The 13,010-nt window shown below is 46.3% G+C and overlaps 1 protein-coding gene across 3 annotated transcripts in view; it reads right to left on the bottom strand.

Moving 5' to 3' along the window:
• The window catches only part of CDON (cell adhesion associated, oncogene regulated), a 57,347-nt gene that overhangs the window by 23,752 nt on the left and 20,585 nt on the right, over positions 1 to 13,010 (bottom strand). For all 3 annotated transcript variants that reach the window (XR_015808206.1, XM_088177956.1, XM_088177957.1), the window contains exons 3-9: positions 12,328 to 12,600; positions 10,686 to 10,832; positions 10,270 to 10,413; positions 9,347 to 9,634; positions 7,649 to 7,918; positions 6,379 to 6,714; positions 1,943 to 2,235 (exon numbers count right to left, since the gene is read on the bottom strand). Coding sequence is in view for 2 of the 3 variants with exons in the window: in XM_088177956.1 (XP_088034082.1) it covers positions 1,943 to 2,235; positions 6,379 to 6,714; positions 7,649 to 7,918; positions 9,347 to 9,634; positions 10,270 to 10,413; positions 10,686 to 10,832; positions 12,328 to 12,600 (1,751 nt within the window). In the remaining variant the exon portion in view is untranslated. The remainder of the gene's footprint in view (positions 1 to 1,942; positions 2,236 to 6,378; positions 6,715 to 7,648; positions 7,919 to 9,346; positions 9,635 to 10,269; positions 10,414 to 10,685; positions 10,833 to 12,327; positions 12,601 to 13,010) is intronic.

The raw sequence follows: 13,010 nt of genomic DNA, 5'->3' as shown, positions 1-13,010 counted from the left end.
AAATATTTATTGGCTAAAATGGGCAACAAAAAGTATCTTAGTTACTCCTTATGGATGGGGAAAAAAGTCAACAGGGAGACTAACGATTTGGGTTTATCAATGCATGTTTCCTTTTTTTTTTTAAACAAAAACACTTTTAAACTTAGCAGTGAAACCACCAGCTCCAAAGACATTCTGGGTAGTCTCTTAATGCTTGACCTTTGCAGGAAAACATTACCCCAAATCTCAAAGGAAAAGACAAAGATTCCACCAAAAATAAACTACTAAACAATATAAGACTTTAATAAAACATTGGAGTCAGATCTAAATGCTGTGGATTATCAAAGGTTATGCCAGAGGTCTTTGTTCAACTATTTTCTTCTACAGCAGCCACTCCAAGGTTTTTATTCCTCCAACTTTTTTTTCCTCTATTAAAAGAGGGAAATCAATAAAATTATTTAATGACACAAAGAGAGCACCACCCTAAAAACCAGGATAAATTTACTGCCGAGAAATGCATGAGTGAGCACATTTAATGTGGAAAGCATTGGTGTGAGAGAAGGGAGAGCGTCAAAAAGGTCAAAAAAGCATTCAGAGCTTCCAGAGCTTATGTGAACCAACCGCCTCTGGATGAGAAATTATCACCAACAAACTCTGGCACTTGGTTTTCAGGAACCAACAGGTCAAAAATCTAAGCATTCCCTCCAGGCTAAGACAAGATCAGGATGTAGAGGATTAAAAAGCTTATGAAAAATACATCAAACAGCTTTGCCACGCAGAAAACTGGTTTGCTTGGAAGAACAGATGCAAGCATTGCTTGGTTCTGATCTCAGAATCACAGAACCTCCTGAGCTGAAAGTGGCCCACAAGGATCCAAGAGTCCAACTCCTGGTTCTGCTCAAGAGACCCCAGGAATCCCACCATGTTATGTGAAGCAAAGGAGCTCGGTGTTGACACACTATTTTTAATGCATAGTACGTACTGCCCTGAAAATTTCAGTTCACTTTCATATTTGGTAACTTCAGTTTAACTGAGTCTCTTTGGGCCCCAGAGCAGCAAACTCGGTGAGGTACTAAGGTAAAACTCAGCTTCCCTTCTGCTCTCACACACAGATTCAAGCTGGCTCACATTTAAACACATTTTTAACCCCATTGACTGCACACAGCATGCCCTGGAGCCCCACTCTCCATAATGACACTGTAAAGGACAGAAAAATAAATCTAGATAAAGTAGATAAATCTTACTCAAAACTAGACAGAGCAGTGTCTTGGTGACAATGTCAGCCACCCCTCAAACGAGCTGTGTGGGCACAGGAATGTTGTGCTTCAACTACAGACTGTGTTCTGCCATGACCTGGATAACACCAGCACTACTGGATCCTTGGGGAACGCACAGAACCATGCCTAGGGATGGCTGGGAATGGCTGGGAATGGCAGGGGATGGCAGGGAATGGCTGGGAATGGCAGGGGATGGCAGGGAATGGCAGGGGATGGTTGAGGTAGCTGGGATGGCAGAGGATGGCTGGGGATGGCAGGGGATGGTTGGGATGACAGAGGATGGCTGGGGATGGCTGGGGATGGCAGAGGATGGCAGGGGATGGCTGGGGATCGCAGAGGATGGCAGGGGATGGCTGGGAATGGTTGGGGTGGCTGGGATGGTAGGGGATGACTGGGATGGCAGGGGATGGCAGAGGATGGCTGGGGATGGCTGGTGATGGCTGGGATGGCTGGTGATGGTTGGGATGGCAGGGGATGGTTGGGATGGCTGGGATGGCAGGGGATGGCAGAGGATGGCAGGGGATGACTGGGATGGCAGGGGATGGTTGGGATGGCAGGGGATGACTGGGATGGCAGAGGATGGCTGGTGATGGTTGGGATGGCAGGGGATGGTTGGGATGGCAGGGGATGACTGGGATGGCAGGGGATGGTTGGGATGGCAGGGGATGATTGGGATGGGACAGTACCTTGCGGTATTTGACAAAGTAGGCGTTGATGGGCAGGCCCCCGGCGCGGCCCGGCCGCCACACCAGGCTGTAGGTGTCCGGTTTGGGGGTCTGTGGGGGGCTCAGGATGATGGGGGCCTCGGGCGGGGCGGCCGCGCTCGGCGCTTTGTCCATGGCAGCCGCGTCCAGGGGAGATTTCGTTGGAGGCGAGCTTGGAAATGCCATTTCTGCAGCAACATCAGCGCCGCTCTGGTCGCTCTGGGCGAGCTCCAGAGGAGCTGTTTCTCCTGCTCTCGTGCCAGTTGCTGAAGGAACTGCAAAGGGAGGGTCTGGTTACATCCCCACCATGACGTGCGTTCGCCCCGCGCCCAGGGGACGCTCAATCATTCCACAGTGACATTTCCAAACAAGCCCTGCTGCAAAACGCCAGGTCCAGAGGTGCCCACACAGATCTGAGCCTGGTGCCAAGCTGCGGCCTGGGTGTTTTTACAGGGCACAGCGGTGGGGTTCGGTTTGTTTTATTTGGTTTGGTGTTTTTTTCGCAGTAGCAAAGACAGAAAAGCTGAAACTCAAGGTCTACAGGCACAGTTTGACTGTATCTCCACTAAATTAAGTCATGGCAATACATGTTAAAAGAAATAAATAAGTATATAGCTAAATTTGTGAGACAAACAGAGTAATTTGTACGCCGTTGTACAAGGAACTTTTCATGGCCTGCACTGGCATGCACACAAGAGGACATTCTCCTACCCCAGTTTCTGAGGTTTTAGCTGTAATTTAGAGAAGCTTTGAAAGCTGCACAACTCAACTACTTCATTTGAAAATTTATGCTGAGAATAAACTCAGTTTACAGGAAGATCTACATGCAATTTAATACCAAGGCATTTCTAGAAATCCTTCTCCAGCCCTCTCCATCCTATTTACTTTTGCTGGTATGAAAAAGAAATCTATATAGTATCAGCAGTCTAAAAGAGGCCACAAGACAAAAAAAAAAAAAGCCCTGTTTGGCTGATGCAGGGCTCGTTAGAATCCCAGGCAGGAAAAGGATGGCAGGTTGGACATCTGAGATTATCCAGGACTAGAAAACATCAGTACTTAAAGCAAGAAGGTTTGGGAAGCAGCACAGCTCCTCAAGGCTGCACACGGCAGCAGCAGGACAGCCAGATGTTCGGAGCCCTGTCCGTCCTTTCAGATTTGTGTAGGTTTATGTTACGTGCCGGGGTCTGGAAGGGGAAGGGAATGAAGGGAACTTGGTTTACAAAACAAACAAATTCCTTGGTAATGTAAAGCCTAGGCAGTGTTAGCCTGGCTGACTCAGATTCCTTCAAACCTCCATTAAAATACCAGCAGCAAGTGTGGCTGCTATTTTTGGCCACTTTTTAAAAAGCTGGGAAGGAAAGTTCTCTTTTCAAATTGAAGACACGCTCTCGGCAAGCACTCCTTGTTTGTTTCTTCTCATTTATTTAGCAATGCCACAAAATTCAGAGACAGGAAGAAGGCAACAACATGGGGAGGATGTCCCCAAAGCCCAGATGGTCTTAAAATGCCAGACACTCCCAGAACAATCCCTGAGAGAAAGGGCATCTCTGCTGTCAGCGGAGCAGCGGGAAGGGCGTGATATTGGAAACAAATGGGAGGAGGTGGAAGGCCCTGAGCAGCGTGGTGGACCCCGAGGATGTGGGTGGGCACAGCTTGGTTTGACGCCTGCTGGCACTGGGGACACTCCACTGGAGTGGAGAATGAGTTGTGGTTTCAGCTGGTGACAGCAGACCCACAGCCAGCGCTGTGTTTATTGCTGCAGGAGGGGAGTCGTCAACAACTGAAGGGTTGTTGTATTTTTGCTTTGGAAAACAATCCCTGGGTAACAATTCCCATTAAGTAATTCAGATCTAAGCTCTTTTTGCGAAGTTTCTGGTATAATTACTACCCATATAACCCAGCACATCAGCCTTCTCTCTGCTGCTGTGTTATTATGCAACTTTTTTTGGCTGTTGCTCTCAGTGCCATCCCTTTCCCTTTAGCCATGGAGATTTTTCTTCCTCAGCTTCCCAATCCCACTGGGAACACCAGCAGCACTGAGCTGAGTCAGGCCAAAGACTGCTTGCACCCAAAATCCTGATCCCACCAGCAACCAGAGAAGGACTGAATGTCCCAAAATTGGAGTTTTAAAACAATGTATTCATAGAATCTTAGAATGATTTGGGTTGGAAGGGACCTTAAAGGCCATCCAGTTCCATGCCCCACTTCCCCAGAGGACCTTCCACTATCCCAGGTTGCTTCAAGCCCTGTCCAGCCTGGCCTTGACCACTCCCAGGGATGAGGCCACAGTTTCTCTGAGCACCCTGTGCCAGGGCCTCACCACCCTCACAGGGAACAATTCCTTCCCAATATCCCATCCATCCCTGCCTCCTGGCAGTGGGAAGTCATTCCCTGTGTCCTGTCCCTCCATCCCTTGTACAAAAACTCTCTCCAGCTCTCGCAGACATGGGAAGGGGGTCTCAGATCTCCCCAGATTCTTTTCTCCAGCATGAACCATCCCAACTCTCCCAGCCTGGCTCCAACTTGCACATTCCATAATACCCAGTACTCTATGCCTGCTGTTGTTTCTCCCCTTCAGCTGCCTCATTTCAAAGGGGAAGAGCCCTCACTTTTTGAGCCTCTTCTCCTGCAGAAACCTTTCCCCACCTGCTGTGTTCCACAGCACCTTTGCTTGTTCTCCTGCTCCCCTCCTGACCGGGGTACAGTCAGAAGCAGAGCCAGCAGCATGGCAGCTCCAGGTTTTATCTCACATTCCCAGGCACTTCTTCCCTGCTTCTTTAACAGCCAGAGGATCCTGCCTGCTTTGCAAGCTCTCCAAATACCTCAGCAGGCTGGGAAAGCCCTCTGAAAACCTGAACCAGCACATCACTGAGGTCACCCACGCCTGACACGTGTTTCAAATCACATTAGGATGTCCCAGAGCTTCTCTAAGGTTTCTGTGGGAGCAACTTCAGCCCATTTGCCCCTGAAACACCCACATGCACAGACTAAATGCTCCCTGTGTTTTTCACTCCCTCTCCTGCTACTCAGACTACCTGCAGTGAATTTTTCTCCTTCATTTCCATTAGATGAAGTTATTTTGGAGATTTAACCTTGTGTTCAGTAGCTCTGGGAAGCTCCTGCCATGCAGACCAACCCCACAACTGTCTAAAAAAGACTTTAAAAAGGGAGGGCTGTGGGTACAGGATCCTGAGGCATCATTTTACATTTTGGTGGTTTCTCACTATGATGGCAGCTGAAGTTGTCCTGCCCGCTGTAAGTCCATGCAATGAATCATAGCCTGGAATCGATCCAGCAGAGGGAAAAAAAAAATATATATATTTTTCAGCCAAATGGGCTCTCTTACTGTGTGCTGGGACAAGGCAAATTACAGGAACAGGTATTGAGGCTGAAAGGTGCTTAAGCTGATCGTTATACTGAAGAAATGCCCTGGAATCCCAGCTGAAGTCATTCAGGTGCTTCAGAAGTGTTACCTGGCAGGAATTCTTCATTAAACAGCTGAGTGTCTGAGCATGTCTTTGGCATGGCTGGGAGCTGTTCTAAACCCCTAACAGCTCCCAGAAAGCCCTCAGGGACTTTTATATCAAAACCAAATGCCTTAACCACCCTCTGCACCATAATCAGCAGCCAGTACAACGTATTAGAAACCGATAAAAGTTAATAAACAAAGCATTAAAATTGAACTCACTGCCATAAAATTCTGAGGCAAAGCAGTGGGATTTTTCTCTTTAACACAAGCTGAATTCTGGGATGATATTTAGTTTCGTGTTTCCACTCAGCAAGGTCCAAAAATAACTGATTTATAAAACTACATGATGGGATCACTTTCTTGAGGTTTCTTCTTTCTTTTTTTCCCCTAAGTGAACCTTTAGGCATCTTTTCATGTTATTTACAGGAGTTTTAATCTCTAACCAAAGAACTTTAAATATAGGGCCACATATGAAATCCCACTGACCTGAAATCTCCCTGGCATTCAGCTAAATTAACTAAGGCAAGGTGCTGAAAGAGCTGAGAAACTTAAGTAACTTCATGTAACTAAAAATCTGCATCTCAGTTCTTGTGAAGGGAACTTGGGGGAGCTCAAACCTCTTATTAATGTCACATAATATTTCAATGCGAGGAAAGGCTCTTTCCCATCTTGCTATTTTGTAAGTACTATCTTTTCCTAGACAGAAATAAAGAAAATAAATTAAAAATACCACCCTCAGATAGTTTTTATCACATATGAGATGCTAATGCACACAGCATTCCTCCTTTGCCTAAGGTGGGAGGGAGGAACTGATCCATGAAGACAATTCAGACTCCTCTGCTTCCTTTCCCTGAGACTCCACCCCACCCACCTGCCATGCATTTCTTCTTTTGAGGCATTTCTCACCCACATCAGGGAGCCAAGAGGGCAGTTCGGGGTTTCACCTTACCCACAGTGAGGAAGGCTGAGGACAGGGCAGAGCCATGCTCGTTGCTGGCTTCGCAGCGGAACTCGCCGGCACGCTCGGGGGTCACGTTCTGCAGGAGCAGGGAGCCCCAGCCCAGCCGGGGCACCGAGGGGCACCAGGGCTCTGCCCCTGCCCGGGGAGGGCTCTGGGGTTTGGGGTGAAGCTCCGGAGTGGGGCTGACCACGAGGCCTCTGCTGTCGTACCAGCGGATCAGAGGAGCGGGCACGCCGGTGGCGTTGCAGGACAGGGTCACGTCCTCGCCAGCCACCACGGTGGTGTTGGCTGGGGAAAAGATGATGATGGGGACAGAGTCTTTGTCTGGGGGGAAATACAACCAAAAATTAATTCAACTAAGGGATATGACACTTAACTGCCAGAACAAGTCAATACAATTTTAAAAATCACACGTGGTTCTTTCTAACCATTTTAACAATTGTTTCTTCTCTACACAGCATCTCAAGACTTTAGAAGGGTAAACTGAAGTAATCGGCACAGACTCCTCCTCAGAGAAGGCCGATTAAAACCTACACTCAAACCACACTTTAAATTCTCTATATGACAAAGATTTGACTATCAATGAGGAACACAATGTAGACAAGACTGGCTTAGTTCACTCCACACACCCACAGGCCACAAAATCTCTGCTCAGCCAGGCTCTGCACAGCTCACACCAACCATAACTGGTCCAGAGAAGGTTCAAAGCTTCAGCTATGCACGACAGGGAGAGGACACGGACAGCAACAGTCTTGCCAGCATCCTCATGCCAGCAGAAATCAACTTCTCTGGGTATTAGAAGGTATCTTAGACAGAAAAGAGATCAAAAAGACTACTGGTACCTGATCCTGCCAATCTGATAGAGGGGAAGTGTGCATTAACCCCAAACCTGATGACTGTTGTGTAAACTTGATTATAGAACAGGCTTTACTACTCAGCAGCCAATACTACTAGGAGTACCAGCTCATCCAGCACAACAGGATCCTGATTCTATTTAAGAATAAATCACATCAAATCCAATCATAAGCTGATTTGATTGCAGCTGATAATCCAGGTTTTAAGTATCAAGCAGCCACACTACCCCAGAAATCCTTACATCTCTTAAAATCCAGCTGAAAGCACCTTCTTTGTAAGATTAGTGGTCAGAAACAAATTAATACATAATCTAGGGGGGAAACAAAGCTTAAAGTAGAGGAAAGAATAAAGCCTAAAGTATAAATGCTTAATGTAAGTTCTTGAGGGCTGCAAGTGCTCCTACCTGGCTGGACACGGAGTCTCCCCGTGGACTGCACAAACCCAATCCCATTGTTTGCCACACACTGGTACAAGCCAGAGTCCTGCAGGGTGACCCCACAGATGTGCAGGTGCTTTCCTGTGAGGAAATGTCGTGGGGAGGGCTGGAGAGGAGCAGCATTGTGGAGCCAGGTGAGGCTGGGAGCGGGGCTGCCACCAACGTCACACCAGAAATGGACGCTGGCTCCGGCGGCCACGGTTTCATCCTGCAGTCCCCTGGAGAGTGAGGCAGGTTCTGGAAAGGGAAATGATCCCACATAAATGACTTAGTCTAAGTCCTGAAAAAGCTGCTGTGAAATATTACACAGGCTTATCACATCCAAAGGCTGAGCAAGTACCACAAACTGCACAGCCCGAAGCTGGTCTTCCCACACATGGGCTTGTTTGAATGGTTTCTCCCTTTTATTCCACAGGCACATATCTAAATTAATCTTGTAAATAAAACATTTCTATTTTCAAAACAATTAATTAATGACATCCCCCAAAAAGAGGTGTGTCGTGTGTCAACGCCCTGTTTTCTGAGTAACTCCAACATACACATTTTAAAACCCAAACAAAATCTGTCATGAATGCAGAAAAACTCAAATACCAGGAAAATCTCCTACAATGGAAGTAGGAGATGAAGTAAGAAACAACTAGCAACCAAATAAGAGGTCAAATATATGATTATGTTTCTTTTGCTTTTGTTTATGCTCTCATCCAAACATATCACCTTCCCTCTCCAGCTTTTTGTTCACACACAACCTCCAAAGCAAATCTGGTCCCTGGCACATTACTGACACTGGCACTCTGCAGGAAAGTAAATGGATCAGGTCTTCCCTTGGAGTTTGTTATTATTATAACAATGATTTCATTATTTCAGACTACAAATGGATTAAGGAGATAAATAATAACAGATTTTAACTTGGGAGAAATGATGGGATATGGTCATTATAAACAGATCTGTATTCTTTATTTTAATGCACTTAAGGTTGAGAAAGAATGCAAAGCTGTTTGGAAGCAGATGCCAAAAGTAGCAGGTACACGAAGAGTTTGTTTGTTGCCTGGATGTGAAAATTTCTTTACTTCTCACCTGCTCGATCCCAGAAACCTGGGATTTTTGAGTTTTCTGTGCTTTCTGGCACTGACCCCCTGGAGAACACTGCTTTTGAGCTGAGGCCTTGGAGAAGGCTTCCAAATTTGAGTGATGGAGTTAAAATCATGGGTGTGTAGTTAAAATAGGAGTGTGTGATTTCACATGGTGAAGAGTTTTAAAATTGGGGTTTTAGAATATAGTAACAAGCATGGGACAAGATTGAGAATTTTCAATGTTGTTTCTTTCTGTGTTCTTCTTCCTTCTTCGTGATTTCAGGCAGTAGTTTCTGGTTGGATGGTTTGTGCTGCACTGCAGGCCATGGGAGTTTGGTTATTGGGTCAAAAGTATAAATAATATAGGTGTTAATTCTCTGTTGGACTGTTTAGCTTTCAAAAGACCTTGTAACTGGCTTATTCACCTCCAATTTGCTCACTTTTAGTCGGTAGCAAGAAGTGTTGCAAAACTGTCTGTACTTTAGATAAAAAAATTCATCTCCTTTGTGTTTCTCATCCTGACTTCGAGTAAAACCAGAAGAAAACTGCAAACAAGCCACTGATTAAGTGATGCAGATACCACTTTTACACTTACCAAGTACAGTAAGTGAATAGTTAACATATTTCACTGTTCCAGAGTCACTTCCCACCACGCAGGAGTAATTTCCAGCATCCGATGGCTCGAGCCGGTCTGTCACCAGGTGAGAGTGCAGCAGCTTCCACCTGCCTCTCCTCAGAGCATCCTGGCCATCCTTCACCCAGAGGATGGGGGCTGGAGCTGACCCACTGACCACACACTCCAGGGTCAGGGCGCTGTGCTGGGGCACTGCCAGGCTCTGGGGAGCCAGCGGGTGAAGGATGTGGGAGCCACCTGAAGAAGGGCCTGGAGGAAAGGAGAAGAATTGTGGAATAGCATCACAGAATGGTTTGGGTTTCTGGTCACCTTCCACTAAGCTGGGTTGTTCCAAGCCCTGTTCAGCCTGGCCTGGAACACTTCCAGGGATGGGACAGCCACTGTCCTGTCACTCCAGGCCCTCTCTCTCCATTTTCCTTGTAGGCTCCCTTCAGCTACTGGAAGGTCACAATTAAATCACCCCTAAACCTTCTATTTTACAGGCTGAACAATCCCAATTCTCTTAGCTTTTCCTTGCAGGAGAAACCAACTGAACTTGTAAACCACGCCCTCCATCCCATTCTCTGTCCCCCTCCATGTCTTTCAAACACTGCATTTGGGACTGAGCACAATGTTGTAACACTGTCTTTCCTGCTCCAAAATAGATTTGGGGACAGAAGTATTAGCAGTATTCCCTTTCCACAGGTGACTGCCTGGGATTTGAAAAGCAGTCATGGTGCTCCTCCACAGTGAGGGGGAATAAAAACTGGATGTGCAACAAATGCAAGAGAGATCTTACATACCATGATGCTGGAGGCACTGATAGGCCCTTGCTAGAAACTTTAGGGATGTTGTTTATTCTGTTTGAGCTGTATTAACTCTGGAAAGCTGAACTGAATACTCACGTGTGACTGTGAGCTTCTGTCCAGTGAGTTCTACTCTGAGGTCATGAGTAACTGGGTTGTACACTGCACACTTGTAGGAACCTTTGTCTTTTAAAGATACATTCAAAATTTGCAGGTTTCCAGATGGAAGAATTAGGTAGTTGTCTAAAGAAGTGGAGAAGGGAAAAAGAGGATTAAATTTAATTTAGTTTCAAAAGATGTCTTCCTTTTTGTAATTTTTTTAATTTATCAGCTATATCTATTTATTCTAAATGTCAAAAGAAATCACCATGCAAAGGAGACTAATTTCCACGGGTAGATAAAGTGATTTGCACAGGAAGTTCTGCAAGTTTACAGAGGACTTTTTTCCTTTAGGTTCAAAGAAAAAACTCCACGCAAGCTTTTGCTGGATACTTATATTGCACAAAACACCTCACCTGTTGATTGTTCCAGCCATTTCCCCCGCACTTGGAAGCGAACCTGTGCTTTGGGGTGACTTTCTGGCACCTTGCACCTGATGAGAGCTGTGCCTCCTTCTTCTGCTGCAACAGCAGCTCTCCCCAAAGCATCGAAGTCAGCTAAACCTGGAGAGAGTTGGGAACAGGGTAAGAGCAGCCATGGCAGTAAGATCAGTATCTGTGTTCAGAATACAGTTGGTTTCATGATTATCTTTTCTGGTGCAGCTTTTGGACATCCACATCAACAGGCCTGGTCTGTCCTGCAGTCCATAACAGCATAAAGCCTCTTTATCCACTTCCTTACACAAAAAGTGCCAGCTTTTACATGGGAACAGTGAGGAGAAAAAAATAATTCCTACATCCCCTCAACTGCTCCCAGAAAAGCCAGCAGAGACACTGGAAAGGCTGCAGGACTCCTCATAGGCTCTGCTGGAACTACAGAAGACAATTCTCACTGACAGCAGGAAGCCTGTCCATAAAAACATGGAATTGTCTTTCTGGGATGATAACACAGGCAGGCACAGAGCTCCCTGCACCTTCCTATGTGCTGCCAAAACCTCCAAGGGAGGAGGGAAGTGTGAAAGCTGCTCTTCTACTCCCTCCATCTTCAAACTTCTTTGAAGCTGTGAAGTTTTCCTATGTTGGCCACCCTTGGAGCTCTCTTGAGAGGGACTGGCCATGGGTCAGTACTTTACCAAAACACTTGTAAGAGATTTTCCTCCCAAGGGCATTTTGGACATGCTCCATAGATGAGGTACCCTTCCAGAGAAATCACTCAAACCCTGCTTGACAAAGACCTGATTCAGACAGCCACAGGTCCCAAGCAGACAAATCATGATCATGCAGGAACATTGTACTCCTACTCTCAGCACCTCACTGTCCTTTCCATGTGGAAGGCATTGTCCTTCCTCTTCCAAATCCCTTGAGGTCACATAATTTACAGATCAAGCATCAAGGCAAAGGCTGATCCGAAGAACCAGTGCAACTAAGAGAAGGGAAGCTGTCCCTAAGAGGAGAGAAGACTGGCTCCTCCTGAAGGCACTGGTTTGATCAAATCAAATGAAAATTAAGATCTGCAGCTCACACTTATTTCCCAGGCAACAATTCCCACAGATTTCTCCTCAACTCTCAAGCATGCTTCTGCAATGGTGTGGCAGCTCAGCTGCTCTTTCAACATCCTTTGTGAAGGGAAGCATTTGGGAATCTTGTATTTTCAGGTCAATTCATGGAAATTAATATTATTTCATTGATTAACATTTGTGTTTGCTGAATGAGAAACTTAAGATCCTTCAACTGAAAATGAGGATGACACCAACACTAAATCCATCAGGTATGGTTTGGCCTAGCTGAGGCTTTAAAAACCTCCAAGGATGGGGATCCACATTCTGGGTAATCTGTTCCAGGGCTGCATCACCTGACAGGTCTCAGATGATGTAATTAAAAAGAAAGGCAAGAAGTGTATAATCCATCATATTGGACGTACTGGCTGAGGAATAAAACACCCCAGAACATTCTGATCTAGGCGTTTTCTAAAAGCCAAAGCAGAACAAACCACACAAGCCAGCTGAGGTCTGTAGAATTGGCAAGGAGCAAAGAACAGAAATGCAGATGATGAACTTACTGCCCATGGACACGGTGGCTGGCCGGCTCAGCACAGCCCCCACGCTGCTGCTCGCCATGCACTGATAGTGCCCACACATCTCCGGGCTCAGGGACACGATTGTCAAAGATCCTGACTGGATTTCCACTTCTCCCACCCTGCTGTCCAGAGGCTCCCCATTAAACAGCCAAGAAATGCGAGCTGAGGAGGGCTCAGCGGAGCAGCGGAGCTGGACGGGCTCACCAGACTTCTGGACAGTAGATGAGGGCTCAGAAATAAAATGGGGAGTTAAATCTAAAAGGAAAAATAGACATATATTGAGTTAGAGAGCAGAATTTTGCATGGACACAGGTGATAAGGTTAACAATGTGCTGACTGGTAGGAAAGACTCACCACATAAAGGGTCTCTAAATACCAAGTTGCAAGTGATACTCAAGCAAGTGTTGCCTTTTCCTTGGCAAGAGGAACTCAGGAGAGATTCCTGCTCACTCTCAAACAATGGGAAACCATTAGGATTCAAACCCCACAAGGGGGGTAACAACAATTAAATATAGGTAGGTGCAGTAAGGGACAGGTACATCCCCAAGTGTGCAGAGGTGTCATGCTTGCCAGGGCCAGCAAAAATTGGAATCCCACTGGATTTATCCAGAGGAAAACAGCACCCGTCACCTGAAGAGACAGAGTACAGGAACATGCAGCTGTAG

This window comes from Sturnus vulgaris, chromosome 23 (assembly GCF_052056855.1).
Source record: "Sturnus vulgaris isolate bStuVul1 chromosome 23, bStuVul1.hap1, whole genome shotgun sequence".
Classification (NCBI taxonomy): Eukaryota; Metazoa; Chordata; class Aves; order Passeriformes; family Sturnidae; genus Sturnus; species Sturnus vulgaris.
The sequence above is the reverse complement of the archived record's forward strand: the minus strand, read 5'-3'. Positions and strand labels throughout refer to the sequence as shown.